Here is a 26,874-nt window from a genome sequence, read left to right as displayed (position 1 = left end):
CAAACTAGTCTGCGCTACAGTCTGCCAAAAAGCTAGTTATCTTAGTTAGCTTTCTGCTTACCAGCTCTAACGAAAACGCAAGGATGGTATATTGTTTTGCTCCAGGCTGAAACCATATCTCTTCAGCGGGAAGGTGCTCATTTTATTGTTTTCAAACGATGTCCAGAGAAAACTTTGGGTCCATATGATAAGGTGTAAGCTTAGCATGTCCGCTATACATCAAAGGCTTGAGGTGTAGTTTTATTTAACGTTTTACTTGTTTTGATTACATAAATGCTTCAAAATTCACAAAGAGTCACGTTAGCTGATGAGATATTATAGAACAAAATGTATAAGATCTCTCTGTGTTGACCACAGACCTCATTTCGGTGTTAATCCCCAAGAAACATTAATTTCCTCCTAAGCTTTGGCCAAGGATCCATGGCAGAGTTCGCCTTTGTCAGTGCCTACAAAAAGACACCGTTACTATTGCTTTCTATAACTATGATGTGGTTGGTTGATACTTAAAACCAGTGGTGGAAAAAGTACCAAAACGTCATACTTGAGTAAAAGTAATGATACTTTAATAGAAAATGACAAGTAAAAGTCACCCAGTAAAATCCTACTTGAGTAAAAGTCTAAAAGTATTTGGTTTTACATATACTTAAGTATCAAAAGTAAATGTAATTGCTAGAATATACTTCAGTTTCAAAAGTAAAAGTATAAATCATTTTAAATTCCTTATATTAAGCAAACAAGACGGCACCATTTTCTTGTTTTTTATTTATTCACGGATAACCAGGGGCATGCTCCAACACTCAGACATCCTTTACTAACAAAGCATGTGTTTAGTGAGTCTGCCAGATCAGAGGCAGTAGGGATGACCAGGGATGTTCTCTTGGTGTCATGGAAAATGTATGGAGTAAAAAGTACATCATTCTCTTTAGGAATGTAGTGAAGTAAAAGTTGTCAAAAATATAAATAATAAAGTACAGATAGCCAAAAATAGTAGTAAATAGTACTTTCAATTATTTTTACATAAGTACCTCACACCACTGCTTAAAACACCTTTCCAGGCATTGTAAAATGTGGCATGCTTCAGGAAAACCTGGGCGAAGGAACGCGCCTATATTCTTTGATTTCCCCCTGCTACGACTGTCGCATTAAAAAAACGTCACCAGCAAACCTGCGAACAGGAAGCGTTAGCCAAAGCTAGCCAGTCAGACAAGACAAACAGCCTGATATTAAACATGCTTGCTGGTAGTGATTTCGTAAATCTACGAAATAGATTCAAGAAAGATGCTGAACTTCTTATGCAAGGGGTTTCAGCAGGTGACCGCAACGAAAAGAGTAAGTAAAGTTATCTGTTAGCCATTAAAATACCCTCGTAGCTAACGTTAGCAGCTAGCACAGACGACAGTTTCAAGAAGTAACAAACCAATGAATGAGTCGTAAATAACTTATTTGGACTGTGTCGTTGCCTATCATATTCAACTTCCCTATTTCCAATTGCTGTTTCACCGAGGAGGTGTGGAATATGGCCAAAATACCACGGCCAATGGCTGTTCTTAGGACATAACCCTTAGCCGTGGTATAGTGACCATATAACGTTACCACAACCCCCTGAGTTGCCTTATTGCTATTATAAACTGCTTCACAATGTAATTAAAACAGTGAACAAATAAGTCATTCCCGTGGGCTGCTGTTATGTGCCAGATGTTAAGACTACAAACCGTTATAAATGGCCAGATGTTAAGACTACTGTTATAAATGTCCTATTTGCGAGATTGACTTATTTCAATAGGCATATGCTACTGACTAAAATCTGTGTTTATAATTGCAATTAAACTTTGCCATGGTTTGCTGAGCTAGATGCAGGTAACATATAGCCCCTGGTCGGCCAACATCTAATTTCAGGGAAATTTCAATTTAATGAATTAAACATGACCATTAATAATTGCATAATAACACAAACACAAACTGAGTAATAGGCTATTTATTAAAATCCATTTGCCAGCTCCAGGTAGGCTACACAAGTGGCACAAATTGATTTGCAATGGCTCCAGTGAAATCGTCATTTCAATATATTTATTGTATCAAATGGTAGGCTGCAATAGCATACAAATTAATAGTCTACTGGATGGCCAACAGATGCAAATGTATCCTATCATTCTCCACATTTAATGTCATTTTCATTGTGGACTTTTCCCCCGTAACAGAAGCATGCTAGGCAGTTCCATAACTTCCATTTAAAATATCCACTCACGCAGCACTCCGGACCCTAGAACTGAGCATGAGTAAAAACCCTTCGCTTGATACTGTTATCCATAAGAAAAGTTGACATCAGAATGCAATTTACTTTAAACCACCTTCTGAGAGAATTTATCTAAAGAGCTCTAGTGCACCTAAAGTTGTTTTCCAATGCTTCGTCGCCATTATATCAGTTCTAGTGCGTTAATATGTTTTATAGAAAAAGGATGTCTCCATAAATACCAATATAAATAGCCTACTTACAACTGGTAAAACATGTGGGTGTGCTGCCTCTGTTGCAGCACTCTCTCAACCAGTGCTCTCAATGTTCACACACCTCTCCAGCCCTCCCCACAATTATCTCACTGACTCATAGCAGCAGCAGGTAACAGTGAAATATATATTTTTTTAATTAAGAGAAGTGCCATGGTGGCCTCCGTCCAATTTAGAAGTAGGCCAAAAACCCGCCACCCGCCACCTGCGACCAATACATTTTCACCCGCTACATCGTTTTCAAAGTAGCCCAATTTCAGGAAAACCACAAACATGGCAACCTAAAATTTGTAGGCCAATGACCACTCAAAACCCACCCGCAAAGCCTAAAAACTAGACCACACTTTTTGAGAGCAGTTGACACATTTATCCAATAGGTGTCTCCAAAATGACAATCTAAATACAACTGATACATTTGCTTTACCCTGTTATCTGCATTTCTTCCTTTGTTATTTGTTCATCACACCAAATGATTTAATCTGAACTATACTATAGAAGTGATTGATAAAGACTTTTTTCTTTCAGAAAACATTGTGAAATTGTGTTATTCAGAATAATTTTTATGGATATATTCAAAAAAATGTCAATAGAAAAACAGGTCAAACTAAACTAAATGCAGTAGTTGCGTTCTTTCCAGCTTCAATTTGAAGTGATTGTTAGCTGTGTAGTTGGCTAGCTAGCAAAGGGGGAAGAGCCTCCGTAGTGGGGGTTGGAACCAGCTACGGGAACAGAACAGAAAACCGGAAAATAACAATTTGAGGAACTGAACTGGGAACGAAAGTGATCTCTAGTGTTCTGGAACAGAACCATTATTTTAAAAGCATGATAATAGGTTAATAACGTTATTTTACATTCCAAGCATTTTTTTGGAGTCCCTACAAAAAAATGCCATCAAAGCGCCTATGCAAAGCACCCACTCTGTCACTCAGAAACTTCTCCTTCTATTGTTTGCCTGCCAGCTAGTTTCTATGCTAGTTAAGGATGCTAAAGTTATGACATTTCACATTGGATTTATTAACAACCAAAAGGTAAGATGTGTTTTAAATTCGGTTGCTAGCTCTGGTCCAGGGGCATTGAGCTAGCCTTGGCGTTGAGACAACTCTTGGATGTTCAAAGTTCCTCCATATTAACCGCTTGTCCGTAGCTAGCTAGGAATCTAGTTGGCATATAATTATGTCATTCGTTGAAGTAATGATAGGCCTACTAATACCCTAAACACATAATGCATCTCATATTATGATGCCAAGCCTCCTCCATGTCCACCCCCTATCTTGCTCTCTCCCCACCCTGCAAAATTTCAGTTGCATCTCGCACACTACACTTGTCTGTTCATCAAGCATGTAAACAACTAGTTTGCCTGGTCCATAGAAAGCTGCTCTATCTGCATTGATTGATTGGTGGAGTAAATGAATGAGTTAAATGTAAAAACTGTCGATTTCACAAGTTTAAAAAAGGAATGAAAAGGAACGATATAAACCGGTACTTTTCTGTTTCGAACCAGTTTAGACCTTTATTTTGCTGGTCGGGATAGTGGTTCGAAACGATTGGAAAATAATTTTGGTTCCAACCCCTGCTCCATAGCAACCATTTTTGTTTTCCATAGCAACCTGCCAATCAAATGAACAACCTGTAAACCTTGGCTGGAAACAATGCTAATCGAACGAACGACCAGACAGCTTGGGTAGCAACCTCAGGACTATGTCTTCGTGGAAGGATGAAATCGTATGAATTCATTCATCAAAATAATGTTTTTAATGTTTCTAACAGTTGTATTTGTCGCGAATAGGCTTGCAAACATTTTTTTTGCAAGCGTAAAAAGGGTTTTGGGAAACCAGGGAATTTATTGAAAGTTCCCAGAATTTTGCAACCCTAGTCTCAAACCTAACACGGCCCAATATATCCTCCAAACCACGGCTTTAGGTATTATCACTTAAATATAGCCAACATTGTAGGCAGATTTGACAACAGAGAGAACAATTGTCTTATCTTCAGGACCAAACTGGGCAACATGCCACTGATTCTTGATTGTTTTAACTGTGCAAATGCTGTGTCAGCACTGCAGCAACATGATAGTTTCAGACTATACTTCTGGACTGTATTCAAGACTCAGCCCAGTGCTTGCGTAAGCTGATATGCATCAAAAGAAACAGCAGACCCAACATTGGCTGGCTGGATGGTCCAGTATATGGTATTCTTTTACGCTGTCGATATTTTGTGCCACATTATTCATGTGAAATATGCCCTTATTTTTTTATACTATTAAATTACCTTTGAAGTTGCTATTTGAACTGTCGAGTATGAGACAGCGGAGTCTTGGTGGGCCAGATTTTCAACTAGAGGAGATTTTTGTTCCAATGCCAGTGCACTAGGTTTATACCTGAGGACAGACCTCGCAGCCTGTCCACTTCACCAGCCAACTCCTGTCTCTGATACTTTTAATCAACTGCTAAATTATAGGGATTAATAGGCTTTCCAAAAAATTATCTTATCGCCTACTGCCCCGCGTGCTATCTGTTTCATCTTGAAATGTCTTGAACCTTTAAAAGGTGCGGATTGGGCACCTTCTGTTCTCATATTCTGTTGTAAATACAATCTGTTTTTATAACCTCTTGGCAGACTGACAATATTCAGCATTAAACTCAATGATGCAGAATAGTAGGCTGTAGCCTAGGCTATCATCATGCATAGGCCTAGCCAGATTGTGTAGCACCCTTCAACAAATCTCTAAACACTAAACTGTGAGCGCAATTACACATGATCACTGTATGCCTTTGCGGTTTCTTTTGAGAAATCAACTGAATAAGTGATGATCTAGGCCTACTTCATTACCAGTGACCATGGCATTTTGTCTCAAACCTGCAGGTCAAGAAGAGAAAGATGCCAAACCACTCTCTCGGATCAACCGCCATTCCGTCTTCTGGATTGTGTCATCTGTTGGGTTGACGTATTATTTCGACTTCCTCCGGGTCCTCATGGAGAATGAGGATATCAAAAGGTGTTGTATTGATGAAAAAATATTTTGTCTGCAAACCAATCCAGCTAGTTTGAAAAGATGAGGAATTGTGTGTGTAGATCTTTGCAGTAGGTCATCTGTGATTAGTAGGCTAATCAAATGGGTTGTTAGCCTGGATCCAGACTTGAGAATTGGCCAATGTAATTGGAAAAGTCCCAAATATTGTGCTTATTTGCTCTTTTTTGATTAGGCACATTTTATTCATGCAGGATTATCTGAATACTCAGTGTACTCATTGATGACGACTGCATTTCCTGAAGTTCCTGTCATGTATTTGCTGCTTTGGGGTTTTGTTTTCCAGCTGGTGGTTCAATCTTGGTGTGATACTGCTGGGAATATGCCTATCTTTGGCCACATTTTGCATCGTATACCTGGAGTGGTTCAGGGGCATAAAGGACTACGACCAGGAGTACCCTGCTATTGCCCCTATTACCACAGCAGCCTTCATTGCAGCATCATGCAGGTAATACTATTTCAATTACATTGTACATCCTCAAAACTGACATGGGATGTGTTAACATAAAGTATGTTTTTTTTCTTCCTCTTGCCGACATTAACTTACGCCTCTTGTAGAAGTGCAAGGTGCTTTATGTTACGAATTTCATTAGTTCAAGCATAGAATATTAACTGTCAAACATACATTTGTATAATTGTTACTCTCATGTGGCTGGGTTTTGCAGAGAAATAACATATTACTTTAGCTACGAAGGCTGTAGGAAACCCATCACTTAACTTTGCAAAAAGTAACAAGGGTTTAAAAAAAAGACAGATTAATTTCTTATTTGCTTACTTTAATCCATTGTTCATCCTCAACAGTGGATTAAAGTGAGAAAATAATAAATGAATCTGTCTTTTTTGTTGAGTTCTCCAACTCGTCTTTGCCTCGAATTAGTCCTTTTGGAAGTTTTTCTTTGGGTAAACCCTTTTTGTTGGATTTTTGTCATTGCTGTCGAGCACCCCTCCTTAGTTTTCTTTGTTTGCTGTAGCACGGCAGCCTTCCTGAAATCTTCACAAAAAGTACCTTAATATTCCTTAAAGCATACCCTGTTACTGATCTAAAGTGCCTTGCAAAAGTATTCATCCCGCTTGGCATTTTTCCTATTTTGTTGCATTACAACCTGTAATTTAAATGGATTTTTTGGGGATTTCATGTAATGGACATACACAAAATAGTCCAAATTGGTGAAGTGAAATGGAAAAAAAATCACTTGTTTCAAAAAATAAAAACGTAAAAGTGGTCGGTGCATATGTATTCACTCCCTTTTGTTATGAAGCCCCTAAATAAGATCTGGTGCAACCAAGGTCATAATTAGTCCACCTGTGTGCAATCTAAGTGGCACATGATCTGTCACATGATATCAGTATATATACACCTGTTCTGAAAGGCCCCCAGAGTCTGCAACACCACTTAACAAGGGACACCACCAAGCAAGCGGCACCGTGAAGACCAAGAAGCTCCCCAAACAGGTCAGGGACAAAGTTGTGGAGAAGTACAGATCAGTTTTGAGTTATAAAAAAATATCTGAAACTTTGATCATCCCACGGAGCACCATTAAATCCATTATAAAAAATGGAAAGAATATGGCACCACAACAAACCTGCCAAGAGAGGGACGCCCACCAACAATCATGGACCAGGCAAGGAGGGCATTAATCAGAGAGGCAACAAAGAGACCAAAGATCATCCTGAAGGAGCTACAAAGCTCCACAGCGGAGATTGGAGTATCTGTCCATAGGACCACTTTAAGCCGTACACTCCACAGAGCTGGGCTTTACGGAAGAGTGGCCAGAAAAAAGCCATTGCTTAAAAAAGAAAATAAGAAAACACGTTTGGGGTTTGCCAAAAGGCATGTGGGAGACTCCCCAAACATATGGATGAAGGTACTCTGGTCAGATGAGACTAAAATTGAGCTTTTTGGCCATCAAGGAAAAAAGGCTATCTCCGGCACAAACCCAACACCTCTCATCACCCCAAGAACACCATCCCCACAATGAAGCATGGTGGTGGCAGCATCATGCTGTGGGGATGTTTTTCATCGGCAGGGACTGGGAAACTGGTCAGAATTGAAGGAATGATGGATGGCGCTAAATACTGGGAAATTATTGAGGGAAACCTGTTTCAGTCTTCCAGAGATTTGAAACTGGGACGGAGGTTCACCTTCCAGCAGGACAATGACCCTAAGCATACTGCTAAAGCAACACTTGAGTGGTTTAACCTGTTATGGCTAGGGGGCAGTATTTTCACGGCTGGATAAAAAACGTACCCGATTTAATCTGATTATTAGTCCTGCCCAGAAACTGGAATATGCATATAATTATTAGCTTTGGAGAGAAAACACTCCAAAGTTTCTGAAACTGTTTGAATGGTGTCTGTGAGTATAACAGAACTCCTATGGCAGGCAAAAACCTGAGATGCTTCTGTTCAGGAAGTACCCTGTCTGAACATTTCTTGCCCTTCTTTATTATCTCTATCGTTTACAAAGGATCTCTGCTCTTACGTGACAATTCACACGTCTCCAATGAGGTCTCATAGCCCGGGAAAAACAGGAATGACGTAATTCAAAGCCCTGGCTGAAACAAAGGAGAGCAAAAGCTAAGTGGTCACTCAATGGTCTAAGCCTTAGGCGCGTGACACGCCCCGCCCCCGGCTTTCGGTTTTTTCCTCAGTTTACAGACAGGCAGATTCCCGGTCGGAATATTATCGCTTCTCTACGAGATAAATTGCATAAATATTGGTTTTAAACAGCGGTTGACATGCTTCGAAGTACGGTAATGGAATATTTAGAAATTTTTTGTCATATTTTGCGTCATGCTCGTGGCCGAGATTTAGCGTTGGGATAGTGTCTAGAACGCACGAACAAAACGTCGGCTGTTTGGATATAACGATGGATTATTTGGGACCAAACCTACATTTGTTATTGAAGTAGAAGTCCTGGCAGTGTATTCTGATGAAGAACAAGCAAGGTAAGAACATTTTTCTTATAGGAAATGTGATTTTGGTGAAGGCTAAACTTGCAGGGTGTCTAAATAGCTAGCCCTGTAACGCCGGGCTATGTACTTACATTATTGCAAAATGTGCTTCATCCGAAAAGCTATTTTAAAATCGGACATATCGAGTGCATAGAGGAGTTCTGTATCTATAATTCTTAAAATAATTGTTATGCTTTTTGTGAACGTTTATCGTGAGTAATTTAGTAAAATCACCGGAAGTGTTCGGTGGGAATGCTAGTTCTGAACGTCACATGCTAATGTAAAAAGCTGGTTTTTGATATAAATATGAACTTGATTGAACAGACATGCATGTATTGTATAACACAATGTCCTAGGTGTGTCATCTGATGAAGATCATCAAAGGTTAGTGCTGCATTTAGATATGGTTTGGGTTTATGTGACATGATATGCTAGCTTGAAAAATGGCTGTGTGATTATTTCTGGCTGGGTACTCTGCTGACATAATCTAATGTTTTGCTTTCGCTGTAAAGCCTTTTTGAAATCGGACAGTTTGGTTAGATAAAGGAGAGTCTTGTCTTTAAATAGCTGTAAAATAGTCATATGTTTGAAAAGTGTAAGTTTTCGGATTTAGAGGAGTTTGAATTTCGCGCCCCGCCCATCATTGGATATTGGAGCAGACGTTCCGCTAGCGGAACGTGTAGATGTAAGAGGTTTTTAAGGGGAAACATTTGGAATGGCCTAGTCAAAGCCAAGACTTCAATCCAATTGAGAATCTGTGGTATGATTTAAAGATTGCTGTACACCATCGGAACCCATCCAACTGGAAGGAGCTGGAGCAGTTTTGCCTTGAAGATTGGGCAGAAAATCCCAGTGGCTAGATGTGCCAAGCTTATAGAGACATACCCCAAGAGACTTGCAGCTGTAATTGCTACAAAAGGTGGCTCTACAAAGTATTGACTTTTGGGGGGGTGAATAGTTATGCACGCTCAAGTTTTCTGTTTTTTTGTGTTATTTCTTGTTTGTTTCAGAAGAAAAAATATTTTGCATCTTCAAAGTGGTAGGCATGTTGTGTAAATCAAATGATACAACCCCCCCCCAAAAAATAATTTTAATTCCAGGTTGTATGGCAACAAAATAGGAAAAATGCCAAGGGGGGTGAATACTTTCGCAAGCCACTGTATGTGAATGGATACAAATGGCATAGCTTGCTAGCTACATAATGCTTTTGGTTAGTAAGTTCTTAGCCTATTTTACAATATCTCCAAAGGTGATCAGAATGATTTTGGTCAAGCACATTTTTTTATTTCTTCTCCCCAGTTTAAATATAGCACTGTGGCCTGTGTGGTCGTTCCTCACCCCCATCCTCCTGTTTACCCAGTTCATGGGAGGTGTTATGCTCATATCCATGCTTGGGTGAGATGTTAAGGTAAGATGGCAAAATGTAAATAAAAATGGTCTTATGAATCAACAATATAGATTGTGTAAGATTCGGTATTGTAAACTGTATTGTTAATATTTGTTCCATCCATTTCTTCTCCCTCCATTTCAAAATGATATCATTGTATTGCATAACTACCAGTAATAGATAACTAAGTACCTACTGCTGAGTGCAATTATTTTTGTTTCATTTACAGTACTAAAGCCTCAACAATGACGACAGTTTGACTTTCGTGTTAATAAATTGCTAATGTTCAGGAAAGTTTTTTTTTAACGTGAATATATTATATTTGATAAATTACCAAAGCTTTTAAGTGATTTAATCGTTTTTGTATATGTTTTTGAATCGCATGTGTATTTGTGAGTCACAAAGCCATTGTGCTATTAACAGTTTAAATGTGTGCTTACATTCTGTAAAATCTGCTAAATAAATAATGGTTTGTAGCTAATGCCAACCTTGTTTTCCTGTATTGTTGGCAAAAAGCCTAACTGTCAGAATTGATATTGATATGAACTTGAGTGTCGATATTTATTTAATACTGTATGTGGGATTAATAGGTCATTTAAGTTAACAAAATTATTCCACTCAATGGAATAATTATTCCACTCACAAAATGATTCCACTCACAAATAATCCTCAAGGTTTTTGTTGCATCAAGATGAGCTATACTGTAGTTGTCTAACTGTTGTGGGATCAGTTATTATAATCTCCTTGAGAAAATCTATAGGCCTACACCTGCAAGATGGTTGTAGAATCAAATACCCTTTAATAACTGCAAGATACACTTGAGCAAGACACCTTAAAACCCTTTACACTCGTAGGAATTGGCCTTATAGGGATAGGGCTAAATTAAAATGTTTCTTACCGAAGTATATGAAAAGCGTATGCATAACCGTGGTAGCAATTAAAAGGTAACAATTTGGAGGTAATGGGAAAATTATTAGACCAAAGGTGAGGACACAACAGTTCATCTGACACAAGACTTAATCCAAATATTACTGTTGATTTTATGTGCATTTTACATTTCCTGTACTTTTCAACGCATTTGTTGAGAACAATATCTGAAAATACTCTGTATACATTCAGTAACATGATAAGAATATTCCTGGAAAATGTGGGGTGGTGAGAGGACTAGTCCTAACTCCACGTGGCCACACAACTCTCCAAAATGTGCACAGTTCCTAAGTAATTTAAATGCACTTTTATGATCCAAAGAAAAGTCTCCAACTGTGCTGTTGAAGAACTACAGCAAGCACAATTGTATTTGTTATTGTTTACGCAATCCAAAAACTTCTCAAAACATTAGGAACACCTGCCTAATATTGAGTTGCCCCCCCCCCCCCCATATTGCCCTCAGAACAGCATCAATTTGTGGACTACAAGGTGTCGAAAGCGTTCCACAGGGATGCCAGGCCAATGTTGACTACAATTCTTCCCACAGTTGTCAAGTTGGCTGGATGTCCTTTGGGTAGTGGACCATTCTTGATACATGGGAAACTGTTGAGTGTGGAAAACCCCAGCTTCGTTGCTGTTCTTGACATACTCAAACTGGTGCGCTCGGCACCACTGGAGACTGCTGAGGGAGGACGGCTCATAATGGCTGGAACGGCGCGAATGGAATGGCATCAAACGCATGGAAACCATGTGTTTTGATGTATTTGATCCCATTCCACTGGCTCCGCTCCAGCCATTACCACGAGCCCATCCTCCCTAATTCAGGTGCCACCGACCTCCTGTGCCTACTGACATACCCCCATTCAAAGGCACTTAACTTTTGTTTTGCCCGTTAACCCTCTGAATGGCACACACACAATCCATGTCTCAATTGTCTCAAGGCTTAAAAATCCTTTAACCTATCTCCTCCCCTTCACCTACAGTGATTGAAGTGGATTTAACAGGTGACATCAATAAGGGATCATAGCGTTCTCCTGGTCAGTCTATGTCAATGTTTTGTACACTCAGTGTAAAACGCTATCTGGGTCAGGTGGGCATCATTTGAAAGCTTGTTCTATTGCTAACACGACTAGCTAAGTTATAAAGTACAATGTTAGTGTTTAGGCTTTCACGGGGCAATTCAGAGAAACTGATCGTAATGTGGTGTGTCTAGAAAGGAGTCGTGTGCATTAGGTGTGTGTTCAGCGGCACATTTTCATCACAATAGACAAACGGGCTCATTCTGTTAAGAACAACCCAGAGTATGACGCCATGTCATCTCGTAAATAACTATGGACATCATTGTGATCATAAACGTTGACACTGTGTATGACGTGGGTTTCATATGGAAATATGTAGTGCAGGGGCGAAAATCTGATATCAACTTTGGAGGGGACAATTACATGAAATTTTCTCGAGCAATTCCTGAGGGGGACACCAAAAGTAGTGCTGTAACACATAGCCTACATTGTAATATGGTAAATGTATATTGAGGAACCAAAGAAATAAGGTGTTTGCCGTATTCCTAACTACCGGTACCCTAAACTACACAACTAATCACAACAGCAATACCATCGCCTTTAACAAATCTTAGTTCAGTCACCAGTTTAAGTTGAGAGTGGGGGTATCCATGGCATTTTCCAATTATGTTCCTATTTTACAAGTCAAAAAAATGGAGAACCTTTCATAATGTTGCCAAACAAAGACTCAACAAACTTACCTGAGACTCCCTGTCTCTGCCAGTCTGTCCCTGCATATCTGTCCCCAACTCTGCTGTCTGTGTGCCATCTGTTGCCTGCTCTGCCTAATGACATCATTGTGAAACATTTCCATTAGAATTTCATTTCTTTCTTATGAACATTTTATCAACTAGTCTTTGAGATATTAGGCTACTAGGGTTCTTACTTTGCGTTTTGGTGTACTGAAAAATACTCTGATGTCCGTCTTTTATTTTTCTGCCATTTTTCTACCTGGCTGGCTGGCTGGCTGGCCTACACAGTGTGTAGGTTATTTACAGTAGGAGATGGGCTTCTATCATCTTATCTTTTATCATTCTATTTGGGCTTCGATCTAAAAGGTAGCTAGCAAATGTGAAACGGATTAAAATGACAAGAGTTGACAGCTGTATGAGTTCACCATTTACACAACATATGCTGCAACCTTTTGTAATTGTAATAGTTTGTTTCATATTGGCTGGCTTCCAACAATAGCTGAATTTGCAAAGCTGGCGAGCACCAATTCCGTTTCAGTGGTGTTTGCTATAATCTTTGCTACCCGGGTTAAATAAAGGTGAAATAAAATAAATAAATAAATTTAGCTTTTGCTTTTTAAATTTAGCTTTTGTAACGAGACCATTAAATATATTTAAGACATTGGTAGAAGAGAGTGTAGTTCTGTTCAGTTTGGACTTCAGTTTATCGCTAACCTTATCACAGGGACTTTGAAGCACTAATTTACATCATCTGCATGCTGATCTTGGAATAAATTGACGATAGCAAAGATTCCATCTTTGACGAGGCCACAAATTGAATAGGTACTAGCTAGCTTAATAGTTAATATTTGCGCGCTAGCTCTGCATATTCAGCTAGCGTGTGTGCGCGATTGACTGGATTAACCTCACGTCAGTTACGTTCATTGAGTGCCTTTCAGACCGTAGATACGACCCCTCTGTTACCTTGCCAACTAAGGAACTGGCAGTGGATCAAACCATTGTGAGGCAAAGGGTGGGGGGGTTGCAATATTTTGAAACTTAAAAACGTGCTATTAAGTGTCTATAATCAGCACAATTGCTTTCATTGCGTATTATTAATATTATTTAAATTACATAGTTATGTTTCAGTGATATAATGGGGGGGACAAATCATATTTTTCCCAGGATGGGGGGGTCGTGTCCCCCCGTCCCCCCCGGGATTTCCGCCCCTGATGTTGTGCACATTTGGGCTCGGGTGTTTGGCTTGCTTGTGTGACATCATGGTGGTATTTGTCATCATCCTCAACGTCTCATCTTTAAAAATACATGAATTCCCTCACTCAAGACAACAAACACGTAGCTCAAGTTGCTTAATTAGCGGGAGGGATGTGGGCAACTTCTTGTTGCATGCGGTGCTCAAGTTTAGAACTGCTGTCAGTCAAAACCCATCCAGCGCTGTGACGTGCAGAGCCTGAGCTTTGAAGTCATTTCTAGCATGTTACTGTACAGCAACTGTGTTCCAATTTAGGAGCTTATCAGTGTCCAAAACTGCCATGTTCAACCTGTATATTGGGTACAAGTGTAAAGGGCTACCTGCCTATTATCGGTCTGTAATAAACAACTATTGCTGGCCTAGAATCGAAAACACTCGACTCCGTCGATCCAAGGGAAGTTTCAAACCTAAATAGGCCTATCTTTGGTTTAATATGAGCACAGGGAAGTTGGAACCCCACCATGCATGCGCGCGCGCGCGCGCTCCACTGGTCAAAATGATCGCCTCCAATCAATTTTAAATGCCCAGAAACAGAATCAATCAGGTTGATGGAATTAACATTTAATGGATGTTTGTTTACTTGACTGATAGGAATCGAGAGCAGTGATTAACGACATGGTGTCATCTCCGATTAGGATTCCCATTCAGGAAGGTTAGCGCTGATGATCACCTCAACTGAGAGTCCATGAGTTTATTTCCTGACGCTTTGACTGCAATGATCAAAACAATGGGTGTAAATACAACAACGGAAACGAAGTTCTGATTAGGCATGTAGAGTAGTATTGAGTTTCGATATAGATCTGCGCCATCCATCCCATGAGCTAATTGATCATTATTTCATGGCCCTGTATTTGTTTTACGCCTCTCCTGTAAGCATTATTCAATGCACCCTGGTCAATGTATAATGTGCAGCCTATAAAACTGCAGCTATGGTAACATAAAAAGCACCAAAGGGAATTTGGAGTCATGCGTAAAAGGTGTAAACCACTCGGGACAACATCTAGGTCAGGGGTTCCCCGGTCAGATTTTCCCAGAGTCCTCGAAGGATATTGAAATATAATGGCTCCCATTGTTAAACCATTACTCCTACCTGTATCAATTTCACTAAGTGTATCTCACACAATCTACCACGCATTGATAGCCTATTGCGTGCAATAGGTTATCATGCATTTGATAAATGTGTTTGGGGGGGCACAACAAGTAGACTAGGTTAATTTTGACTACTTATATCCCCCTCACATAAAAATAACAATCCCCTTAGTGCTCTAATCGCCAAAGACGATTCTATTTCATGGTGAGGGGGGCAGGGGGGCAGGGGAGCAATTCTCATTGAAGATGAGTCCTCCTACTTAAACAAATCCATTTACAAAAAGGACCATTGTAAATTCGACCATTGAAATCCGATTCAGTTTTTTTCACTCTTGGAAAGCATAGTTCTTAACCATGACAAGGCACGTGGAGGTACACGTTTACGGACTATTGGACTGAGGGGCGGTTGGGTACGAGCACATTTGGAGAGTTGGGAACACTCTTAGCCCCATACCTGTAAAACCTCGTCTAAGTGGTTTGACAAATATCGTTTTCTTTTTATCTTACACGGGATAACCCCACAAACCGGATTTCAGAGACTTGGATAGCAGTGCTAGTTGGCAACGACTATAGAAACGAGGATCCGTTGACGAAAAAGCTTTTTAGTGATTAAGTTATTCCATGATCACTTAATTTTTTTATGTTGATTAAGTGAATGGCTGGCACTACTAGTCCACCAATTTAGCAAAAAAACGTATGACAGGTCCAACCGGACCACGGATGGCGGTCACCGAAGGCTGAAACTCAATCTATGAATCTGTATTCACCCAGCTAGAGGGTATATGATGCGCTATAAAGTAGCCTAATTTCAGCTAAATGGTCCAGGGTGACAATAGGTTACATCAAACACACCATGTTAGTGAAACTGGACACTGAAAGCATGCGAAACAATTGAGACCGTCTTTGGATTGAATCAACATGCAATTGGCACAGTTCCTATCCATTTGCGTCCCCGCCTTGTTGCAACAGGTTGCGCGCTTGGCCTTCCACAAATGCACTTATAGCGCACAGTTTTGACTTTGCTCTTACTTTCAGACTCGAATGTTACAGATTTCGGCGACATGGTTGAGCACGGAGGCCTTGATCTTATGTGTTTAAATAAGTCCTACAGTCACAGTTCCACTACCTCGTCCTCCAGCTCAGAGCGAGAAAAAAAAATATTCACCAAGTTGAAAGTCAGTTTGACTGAGGACTATCCGCAGAAGAACGCGGAGATCCTGAGCGGCCAGTATGGGACTAATTTACTTTTGATCGGCGTGTCGCTGATGCTGGCTATTGCGCACCATGGCGCATCGGTGAAGGAAGAGCACCTGCTGTCGTTTATCACGACCCTCATGATCCTCCAGCTGACATGGATGATATGGTACATCGTGAGCAGAGACAGGCAGAGTAACTTACAGCCAGAAAAGGATGTGCATGCTACTACCTGTTGGATAAGAGGTGACGCTGACACGCATGTTTGGAAGATTTAGTCTTTCCCTTAAGTAAAATGGTGTTGCGAATGTATTTATTTGAATCTCGAGGTCGTTATTAGTCCATAGGAATAACGTGGTATTATATTATATCTTCAATGTTTTATATAGTTTAATGCTTCTCAACTAGCTAAATGTGCCGTATTTTCCGAATGTGTTTGTTTTTGGTTTTCAAACATTTTATTGAAATAAATCAAAAGCAATTAAAGGTTCATTTGCATAGTTTTCCGTTTCCACGCAGCCCCATAATAACGAATGTTTCATTGATGTAGGTGGGTTAACTCTTCTTGCGCTCCTCTCGTTGATCATGGATGCCTTCCGAATTGGTTATTTTGTGGGCTATCGATCATGCGTGTCGGCTGTTCTAGGGGTATACCCTATCATCCACGCAACTCACACAATAGCACAGGTAAGATACAACCCCCATTCTATGCTCATTTGATCACGCTTTTCATTATGGCCTATACTTTCAAGGATTTAGAAAGTGGTCTGTAATTTATAAACGGTGAATTATTCATTTAAAGGTTGTTATTTTGGTGCTTGCTTAATAATATGCGTGTGAATGCTCTATTGATTATTACTGTTATTATTGACAGTGCAGCCATTTCAGCTCAGTATTTGCCAAGCAGCTAAATCACAAGCACACAGTTTAAACCAATATGTTACTAGAGCCTACAATTGCAATGTACATAGGCTAAGTAACAATGAACCGCTTATAAACCATGAATAAACCCCTTTGTCCTCTTAAATATGTAAAGTGTTACAGGTAAGCTCGCTGCTCTGTTTGAAAAGTTATTGAGTAATGGTATCGAAATTCCACTTAAACAGGTATAGTGCTTTGTCTTGAAGTGGAATAATGTAAGCTTTGTTACTCAGGCAAGAAAGAGAGTTGTCTGTACAACATAATCCTGTCATTGTCCATGTTATTGGAGTCTAATGAAGCACAGGCAGAGTTCATCCATCAGCTGAGAGGTCGCTTGACATGGCCTTCACATTCTGATGATTCGTTTTCACCGGCCAAATGAAAGCCTTCACCAGAAATTGAATGTTTTTTGTATTTTTTGGGGGTATTATATAGTGTGTCTTGTCAGTGCTATGATAAAAATATAATTTTGAGTTTTGTTTTAGGTGCATTTCCTTTGGTTTCACATTAAGGACGTCATCAAGACCTTCGAGACCTTTGAAAGGTATTGTTAAATATAATAAACCAGTATTTTGAGATTGTCGCAACCCATGCACTCCTCTCAAGCCTAAGGTTAAGGTGTGTTTAGGTTATACTCAGGTACATTTTTCATTGGTGCAATTTATTAAAACAGTTGATGAGTTTATTTATCCTGTTATAAACACTGTACTAATTTAAAGTGTCATTGTAAATTCATATTGTTCCATTTTGTTTCGTGTGCGTTTCCCTCAGATTTGGCGTCATCCATGCAGTCTTCACCAACCTGCTACTGTGGTGCAACGGTGTGATGTCTGAGGCTGAGCACTTCCTAAACAACCACAAGAGAAGACTCTCTTCCCTGGGCTATGTAAACCTCACCATAGGTAAGGGGGCCAGGGGTCGAGTGGCTGCTTGTACCCAAAGAAAAAAGGACAATAGTTCACTTGAGAAGCTCACTTCATTGGATGAAAGACAGGGGTGCGAGAGGGGGTTGGAGGGGAAGGTGGGATGGATTAGGCAGTCCGGCAGGTCTTGTTTGTGTCGGACGCCTCTCTCTTAGGTTTCACGAGACATGCACGGTCGCTGGACCCCCCCCCCCCCCCAGCTCTAGCGACCTCAGACGCCTTTGTCCCAGGCCGGGCTGCTCCCAAGGGCGCTGCAATTACAGTAACTGATACATCTTAAGCCGTGGCTGCTCCACCGGCCCCCTCATATCCGGCCGACTGTGAGGCTGACTGTGCCGCTGTTGTTCCCTTTTTAATTAAAGAGAACAGGGCCGTAGTGGTACCCTTTGGGGAGGGGGTCGTGAGTGGGTAGAGATAGTGGTGCTTCAGGGTTGAGTTTAAAAGCAGTCTCTAGAGGGCAGCACTAGGAAAGAGTAGTAAAAAATGGTAGGGGCTTCAAGTACAAAGGGAAGCATTATTTTGAGGAAAGACTGGAAGTCATTGTATACCATTTTGTGGAATTGTGTATTTTGGTGTTCAGAAGGTTGATTGATACACTTGATCCACCAACCTGATGATCCTCATCACACATGTGAAGAGCAGTTTGTGGGAATATTTATCAGACCACCCACTGGTACATGAAGGATTGTCAAAGTTGAAATGACTGGGACATTGACCTGGGAGGCCCAAACAGGACATTTTCTCTATATTCCTGTCCAGATCAATTCATTTGGTAAATAACTGAATTCTAAATTAAATTCCTACCTCCCTTTAAAGTGTATTGTTGCTTTAGACTCTGATGGCAAATAATTGATGAATTATGTTATATAAGACACAAAGAAAACAACTGGCTTCATGCAAATTTTTTTGGGGAAATATACTTTATTGCCATACATAATTTATTTTGTTATATTTGAACAGTTTACATACTCTGTGTAGTCTACTTGTATACACAAACTGGAGGCCACTGTTTTGTAAAGTACATTATGGTTGCAGAAGTGGGATTTCACTGTGCTTGAAACTGACAAGATATTGTTTTTTTTCTATGTGTTTCAGTGGATATGGAGCCTCACTGTAATTGCACTACCAGCGCCTGCTCCATGTTCTCCAACAGCCTCTACTACCTATACCCCTTCAACATAGAGTACCACATCTTTGTCTCTGCAATGCTCTTCGTCATGTGGAAGAACATAGGGCGCAGCATTGACCTCCAGTACAACCGGAAAAGGCCGGCTACCAGGACCCAGGGGCTGGTGGTCGGCCCCATCCTGGGTCTTGTCGCCCTGGCCAGCACCATCGGCGTGCTGGTGGTCTACATCATCCATGTGGAAGAGTCGATGGACACCCGGGAGTCGGCCATCGCAATGTTCTACTGCTACGGCATTGTCATGCTGGTGTTCATGTGCTCGGCCGGGGCCACGGGTCTGCTCATATACCGTGCCGACCCTATGCCCATGGACACCACCAAGAACCCCTCGCGGACGCTGGACACAGAGATCCTATTCGGATCGTCAGTGGGCTCCTGGCTCATGTCCTGGTGCAGCGTGGTGGCTGTGGCAGCCTCAAGCAGCAGCCCGAGCTACCGCTGGACCAACCTGATGTACTCGCTGCTCATTGTCCTGGAGAAGTACATCCAGAACCTGTTCATCATAGAGTCCCTCTACCGCCAGCGGGAGGACGGTGAGAGGGACGACGCTGAGGCGGCGGGGCCAGTGCCGGAGATCTTCTCTGTGACCTCCTCCTTGGCTCCGCCCTACAACGGCATCATCAACCGGGCGTACGAGAACCCAGACAAGGGCTGTGTCACGCTGGAGAACGAGCAGGTGGAGAACGGGCAGGTTTACGGCACATTCAGCCCACGGAAACATTCAGCAGTGCCCCTGCACGCCGGGAACAACATGGCGGAGACCCCGAGCAAGAAGAGGCAGATTCTGAAGAACATTGCTGTCTTCCTCTTCATGTGCAACATCTCAGTAAGCTTGCTGTTTTTTTAAAACTTATAATTTATTATTTATTTATTGATAATAGTTAGCATTGACTCAAACGCATAGGATTCCCCATTTCTTACCCTACTAGCTACTCTTATTCTCTACCTCTCGATTCCCACGGGGGACCAGTACGGAGAAAAAAAATTATGAAATATATGCATTCACTACTGTAAGTCACTCTGGATAAGAGCGTCTGCTAAATGACTAAAATGTAAATGTAAATGTACCTTTAATGCAATGTTCCAGTAGGGAAATGTATTGTGTGTGAGTTTATGAAAATACAAGGCGTATTCACCACACACAAAAAAAAACAAAAAAAAAACAACAACAACAAGTTAAGTTTAACCTTATTTGGTATCTCCTCACTGCAGCTCTGGATCCTCCCCGCCTTCGGCTGCAGACCCCAGTATGACAACGGCCTGGAGCAGGAGACGTTTGGCTTCACCATATGGACAACGGTTCTCAATTTTGCCGTGCCCATGAACCTCTTTTACCGCATGCACTCTGTGGCCTCCCTCTTCGAAGTCTTCCGAAGGGTGTGACAAGACAAAGAGGGACCGACAAGACGACGCAACATGCACAAGAACACTTGTCACCAAGGGCTCCATAGAGGAAATTAATAGCAACACAGGTCAACCTTTCAGGAGGAGCTTTTGTCATGTACTTTAGACTTCTAAATAAGCATTGAAACTTGTCAGTTTAGGGGGATTATACTAGATGAGATGTCCCTTGTAGCGATGCATCTTCGGAAACATTTTATAGCACCGGATATAAACAACAAATTACATTGACATCAGACCCTGGATTCAAATAGTATTCGGAATCTTTCAAATACTTTAGCTGTGGTTGATTGAGCTGGCCTGGCACATTGTAACCAATGGAATAGCCCCAAATGTGCAAGAACCGATCCCCTGCCCCGGAAGGCTCACCCAAAACGCCCAAAGTCTTTGAAAGATTTGAAATAGTATTTGCTTTGCTGTGTGTTGCTGCACTGAAAAGTGAAATTGACATTTGAATTTAGGTCTCTGTTATAACAAGTGTTTGGGTTCGTCTTTTGATGTTCATCAAAGTTTTGTTGAACGCGTTATTAAACGCGTATGTAATAGTTTAGTGTCGAGTTCGTCTCTCAGATCTAGTACAGATGTAAGCCAGGCTATGTATGAATGCGTCATGAGAGTGGAGCATGATAAGTGATGATACGTGATGAAAGTAGATGGTGCAACGAAACAACTTATATCGAAAAGCCATGCCACATTCATTTTTCAAATCCTGTATCATGGTGAGACTAGTGGGACTCGTCCCCGGTTGCTCTGATTTCACACACACACACCACTGTGTTTGCAGCAGTACTCCAACATCATAGAGGAGCCAAAGAAGCTCTCTCGGCCTCGATTATTTAACGTCACATAAGAACTGTACTATGGATTGTAAAGATGACGTGCAACTCTAAAAGCCTTAAAGGTTTTAGTTGTTTTTTTGTGTGTTGCCATTTTTATGTATATTTCAAATGCACATACTGTCATGGAGGATGTTCTCAGTGGTCAGAAAAATACACAGGAAACTCAACACTTCTGTGTCAAACACTTGAACTACTTGGCTGGCCACAGTCTAGAGTCCTACATGTACTGTAGTATAGGGCAGCGCTAGACTTTGATTGCTCTTCGGTGTAATATTGGACTGTAGTTCTCAATCTCTCGAAAAAGTCAATTGGACTGTAGTTCTCAGAATCGCCAACAAATGAACACTGGACTGTAGTTCTCACAATCTTTCGCAAACGTCTCATTGTATTGGCTGTCCTCAATCATGACTTGTTGACATCATTCCATGTATATTTGATGACATACACATACAGTCGAATGCTGTACAGTGTTGACTGATCTTTAATGCTAGTAGCTCTACTTTCCTTTTAGTTATAGTTCTTCTTCTTTTAATGAACCTCAAATGTGGTTTCCTTAAATATATTTAACATTTCAATAATTGTTATGGAACTCAAATTGACTAAGAAACCCGCCTGGGAGTGTGTGAAGCGTGCCCCAATCCCCACTGATGTATTCCCTGGACCCATATTAATAAGCCTAGTTCTGGACTAAAACAAATGCTCAATGGAGAATCTCCATTGAAAGTGTCCGTAAACTTGGCACCGGTCGACAGTGTGCCCCATTTGCTCTCCCACTCCATAATGTTGGTGAAGAGACTAAGTACTATTTTAAAGGGACAATCTGCAGTTCAAACAACACCAAAGCGTTTTCCACCCCGCCACTGTTTCGGTAAACAGCGGAAGAATGGGGCGGTTATTATGTCATTGAAAAGGGAAACGATACAATATTTGCACAGATCAGTATATACTGTATTGACTGACATGCATTTTCCAAAAAGCAAATATGTTGCTTCAAACTGAAACAACTCTGAAACTGAACCAAATATCTTGATTGATGTAGTTTTGAAAAGTAAGCGTTGACAATAATCTTAACCTGTGATGTTGTTGATCGATTTTGTGATGAATTAGTGAAATGTAGTGCTACTGTATGGTTCATTTTTGGACAACATATTTAGGCTGTAGGGACTATCAGAAAACTGTGAGTTCTACATTGGTGCTAACTACTGTACTTGTTTTCAGTTGTACGTGCCAATCTGTGGTCAATGCTTATTGGTAAACCTGCACCAATACTATATCCTCCCTGTGTACATATCTGAACGTAGATTAAAGCGAATGTACAAAAAGACTCCTGGCTCTGTAATACAAATGATTTTGAAACGGACATTTTAAGTTAAAAGAAATGACATACATTCAGTCTATTATCTACAGTGAAGTTATGAAGATATAACTCACATAAAACAAATGTAAATGCATGGGTCCTATAACCCACTGCTGGTAGGGGACCCTGGTCTCTCGCTCGATCTTTGCACGTTAGCTAAAAGTTCATCAATTCACTGTGGACCTTCATCAGAGCATATAGGCCTATGTAGCATAGCTCAATGCTCAAATAGCAGAAACTATGTTCTTTTACCGCAACAGTTAAAACCATATTTTTGGAAACAAGATGAATCAATTTGCCTCGTTATAGAACTCTGGGAATGTAGGCCTAAAGTTCTCACCCCGTCTTAGTTGATCCTGCTAATTATTTGAATTTCCTAACCATTTTCTAACTTGCTAAAATGTCGTCTTGGTGGAATAGCTGGCCACGTGGTGGCGACAAATGTTAACTTTCTAGCCGACTATGCGTTAGTGCGTAAAACCTCGGAATCAGATACACTGAAAAAGGTTGTTGCCCAATTCCAAGCGTGCTATATTATCTTTGTATTCAACTCTTCAATAAAGGTCAGCGAATGTAACATTTTGCAATCACCCATTTTGGTCAGTTAGCCTAGTCCCATTGTTTGTTGAATGGAATTGCTAAATCATTTCAAAACAGTTTGTGACTATATTCCCTAGGGATTTTACAAATTATTTGGATATAGCCTATTTATTATCTGAATTATGTCAATCATAATTTCAAATGCAGAGTATTATCTGAATATAATTAATGCTCTATAGATAAGCATATGCTAGCCTATTATAAATAGTTAACATTAAAATGTTCCATTTGTATACATCTTTGTCATTGATTGACATTGTGCAGGTAGGGCACAGGGGCTGACAAATCTCTTTTGTTTGGTAAACTCTCCCTCTCTATATTCAAGGACGGTGAAAGTCAGTAAAAAAAAAGACTGATCATCATTTGCACAAATTTCCATGAATGAAAGAAGTAAATCATGTCAGAATTTGACATAACATATCCTAGATTTTACTCGACAGAATTTTGCAGGACGCTGAGAGATTATGTAGATGGTGCATCAAATCGATTTGACAGGCATGTTGTTGACACAGCTAAAAATAAAGACGACGTTTAAAAGACGGAAACTGCCAACGCAAGAGAGGATACACTGCAAATGCAGATGTTGCAGTGTACTGAGTTATTGTGTTTCTACTTGCACGTCGAGTGTGAGAGTGAGTCACCTAGGATGTCTAGCCTGAAGTTGAAATTAAACTGAAAACATCACGCTCACTCCAAACGCGTCGTGCATTATTTGGAGAGAGCTGTACTATTAATTGCTCACAACGTAGTCTAGTGATGACCTTTATAAATGTATGACTTATATGCAATGTTTGTTTTCACACAAATAACGTCGATTAACAATACAATTCCATCCACAAGAGGCTAATTCTAAAACAAGGATCGTGCGTAAAATTCGCATTCATGAGGGAGAGTTGTCTCATGTGCAATTTCAGCACCACTGACAGCACCCCTGGATATTACTATTCATTATACCCACAGAAAAGAAATGCTCCATCATTTTTTCACTGTTTATAGAAAAGTATAGATTAAATAAAAAAAACATTCACTCAGACCTACATTTATCAAATTGAATTGTTGCTTTTGAAGAACAGAAACCCACAACTGGAGTATGGGGGGAGGGTGGGGGTGGTGGGGTGCGCGCGCGCGCGTTGTCTCAGGGGACTCCCTCCCTTCTCAAAGCGCTCACGAACTCAAAATAGCCTCGACCAACAGTGTTAGTGCTGCTGTCTTACTTTGGCAAGGCAGGTCAGACGACACGCGAGGTAATAACATGCGGTCGCCAACGCGCTTCAATCTTTTGGCGCACCGAACGCTCTGTTCGGTTCAGCGTGGATGCAACACATTTGTCGCAAATTCACTAAGCAATCTCAAATCCTTTGTTTGTATATTTATTTCAATTAGAATGGCTGACGAAGGGACGACAGAGCACCGTGAGTTGGTTACTACTGCGTCCTCAGACGCGCATGGCGCAATGGACTGGCTTTCCACTTGAGAGGACAGAGAACCCTGCGAAATACAACTCAGTGCATAAGAACCACTCCGTCCCGTTATCTCTTGGGGAGATTATGTGGAACTCGACCGAATCGGAGGGAACATCCGACGGTGGAAATGAACTGGTCATCCGGACAGTGACGGGCTGTTTGCTCTCACTGCTCATCCTATGGACACTGCTGGGAAACCTTATGGTGTGCTCTGCCGTGCTACGAATTCGGCAATTACGAAGTAAAGTGACCAACATTTTCATCGTTTCTTTGGCTGTGTCGGATTTATTCGTTGCAATTCTGGTGATGCCATGGAAAGCTGTGGCTGAGGTGGCGGGGTATTGGCCATTTGGCACTTTTTGTAATTACTGGGTGGCGTTTGACATTATGTGCTCAACTGCGTCTATCCTCAACCTCTGCATTATCAGCGTGGATAGATACTGGGCCATATCAAGTCCATTCCGCTACGAGAGAAAAATGACCCAACGAGTTGCCTTTGTGATGATAAGCGTCACGTGGACTTTGTCTGTTCTCATTTCATTCATACCCGTCCAACTGAACTGGCACAAAGCCAGCGAAGACGAAATATTTAGAGCGCATAACGCCTCCTTGGGTCAAGTAGAGGAAAACTGTGACTCTAGCCTCAACAGAGAATACGCCATATCGTCATCTTTAATAAGTTTCTACATACCCGTAGCAATTATGATTGTGACATACACGAGAATATATCGGATTGCTCAGATTCAAATCAGGACTATAGCTTCCCTAGAGCGCGCGGCAGAGCACGCCACAAGTTGCAGGACCAACAGACTCGAGTGCCAACACCACAATACCTTGAAAACGTCTATTAAAAGGGAAACCAAAGTTTTAAAAACGTTATCGATCATTATGGGTGTTTTTGTGTGTTGTTGGTTACCTTTTTTTATTTTGAACTGCATAGTTCCATTCTGTGACAAACCACAGACTGACCAAGATGCAGGTCTCCCGTGCGTCAGCGAGACAACATTTGACGTCTTCGTGTGGTTTGGCTGGACTAATTCATCCATGAATCCTATTATTTACGCTTTTAATGCAGAGTTCAGAAAAGCATTTGCCAGTCTGCTGGGTTGTCGTAATTTCTGCTCCAGCACACCAGTTGAAACTGTGAACATTAGCAACGAGTTGGTCTCCTATAACCAGGACACACTTGTCCATAAAGAAATCGTGAACGCCTACGTCAATATGATCCCCAACGTAGTGGAATGCATTGAGCACGAGGACACGTTTGACAGGATATCACAGTTAACTCACAACAATGAAAATGGCACCGACTCCGTTTGTGACTTGGGCGATTGCGAGGAAGAGATTAGCATCGACAGGATGACACCATTTACCCCCAACGGTTTACATTGAATTCACTTGTCTCACCTCGTGCGTAAGAGGATGTGTTGCTTCAATCAGATATTTGAGATGTGGTGTTGTTGTCCCATGCTGAAAAGTGACGTAAATGTGTGTCTTATAAGAGAAAACACCAGTCTTTGTTTATTCATATGATCTCTAAAGGTTATAGCTTCTATGTATTTGGAGCAGCAGATGTATTGAAACCAGTTGCTCCAATTGGTACAAGTTACCCAAGATGGTATTCAGAAATTACTGCTTGTCATTATCCGATCAATGACAGTGGGACCGCCGTCCTACAGACTATGGAAAATATGGTAAGCCTTACAGGCGCAGTGTAACCACATGCAGTTGTGTAAATGCCTTATTTATTCTGGGAAAGAGTGCAATATCGTTTTTAAAACAAGGGGAATGTTAAAGGATTTCAAAATGTTTAATTTACATGAGGCCAAAATATTAAAAGTGCTTACTCTCTCTCTCTGATGTCTCGCGCGCGCACACACACAAACACACACACACACACACACACACACACACAAATAAAAAATGTCCTTGCTCTGCACGTACACTGAAGTAACTGCACATTAGACAAAGCATTCTCAATCGAATTATGCACCTGCAGCAGCAGACATCTTATAGGCTTGACTTTACCCATAATAAATCCACACCGGTCCAAAGCTAGTTAGGAACTGTTGGAAACATTTCCTTTGAGTGATTATGGCGA

General features: G+C 40.9%; 3 protein-coding genes across 4 annotated transcripts; all 3 read left to right on the top strand.

Annotated features, from left to right (window-relative positions):
- Nucleotides 1–1,127: 1,127 nt before the first annotated feature.
- On the top strand, nt 1,128–10,358 carry LOC115208275 (transmembrane protein 128). 2 transcript variants are annotated; one of them, XM_029776212.1, is made up of 5 exons: nt 1,128–1,329; nt 5,365–5,497; nt 5,817–5,978; nt 9,784–9,892; nt 10,101–10,358. In XM_029776212.1, the coding sequence occupies exons 1-4, from the start codon at nt 1,230–1,232 to the stop codon at nt 9,881–9,883; spliced, it is 495 nt and encodes a 164-aa protein (XP_029632072.1). In that variant the 5' UTR covers nt 1,128–1,229; the 3' UTR covers nt 9,884–9,892; nt 10,101–10,358. The 2 variants fall into 2 exon arrangements, with proteins under 2 accessions (XP_029632072.1, XP_029632073.1); XM_029776213.1 differs by having other exon boundaries at nt 10,046–10,358.
- A 3,362-nt stretch (nt 10,359–13,720) lies between these two features.
- On the top strand, nt 13,721–22,677 carry otop1 (otopetrin 1). Its single transcript, XM_029776211.1, has 6 exons — nt 13,721–16,329; nt 16,634–16,770; nt 17,490–17,548; nt 17,776–17,906; nt 19,023–19,939; nt 20,326–22,677. The coding sequence occupies exons 1-6, from the start codon at nt 15,951–15,953 to the stop codon at nt 20,494–20,496; spliced, it is 1,794 nt and encodes a 597-aa protein (XP_029632071.1). The 5' UTR covers nt 13,721–15,950; the 3' UTR covers nt 20,497–22,677.
- Nucleotides 22,678–24,753: 2,076 nt separating this feature from the next.
- On the top strand, nt 24,754–26,378 carry drd5a (dopamine receptor D5a). Its single transcript, XM_029774104.1, has one exon. The coding sequence runs from the start codon at nt 24,756–24,758 to the stop codon at nt 26,163–26,165; it is 1,410 nt and encodes a 469-aa protein (XP_029629964.1). The 5' UTR covers nt 24,754–24,755; the 3' UTR covers nt 26,166–26,378.
- The last annotated feature ends 496 nt before the right edge of the window (nt 26,379–26,874 follow it).

The sequence above is a fragment of the Salmo trutta genome, chromosome 14 (assembly GCF_901001165.1).
Source record: "Salmo trutta chromosome 14, fSalTru1.1, whole genome shotgun sequence".
Lineage (NCBI taxonomy): Eukaryota > Metazoa > Chordata > Actinopteri > Salmoniformes > Salmonidae > Salmo > Salmo trutta.
Note: the sequence above shows the minus strand (reverse complement) of the source record. Positions and strands in the feature narration are given on the sequence as shown.

Excerpts from the sequence above, each read along its gene's own strand:
- drd5a (XM_029774104.1), top strand. The coding sequence starts at position 24,756 with ATGGCGCAATGGACTGGCTTTCCACTTGAGAGGACAGAGAACCCTGCG.
- LOC115208275 (XM_029776212.1), top strand. The coding sequence starts at position 1,230 with ATGCTTGCTGGTAGTGATTTCGTAAATCTACGAAATAGATTCAAGAAA. Across the intron at positions 1,330-5,364 it reads AGGTGACCGCAACGAAAAGA|GTCAAGAAGAGAAAGATGCC; the intron begins GTAAGTAAAGTT and ends TCAAACCTGCAG. Across the intron at positions 5,498-5,816 it reads GAGAATGAGGATATCAAAAG|CTGGTGGTTCAATCTTGGTG; the intron begins GTGTTGTATTGA and ends TTTGTTTTCCAG.
- otop1 (XM_029776211.1), top strand. The coding sequence starts at position 15,951 with ATGGTTGAGCACGGAGGCCTTGATCTTATGTGTTTAAATAAGTCCTAC. Across the intron at positions 16,771-17,489 it reads CAACTCACACAATAGCACAG|GTGCATTTCCTTTGGTTTCA; the intron begins GTAAGATACAAC and ends GTTTTGTTTTAG. Across the intron at positions 17,549-17,775 it reads ACCTTCGAGACCTTTGAAAG|ATTTGGCGTCATCCATGCAG; the intron begins GTATTGTTAAAT and ends CGTTTCCCTCAG.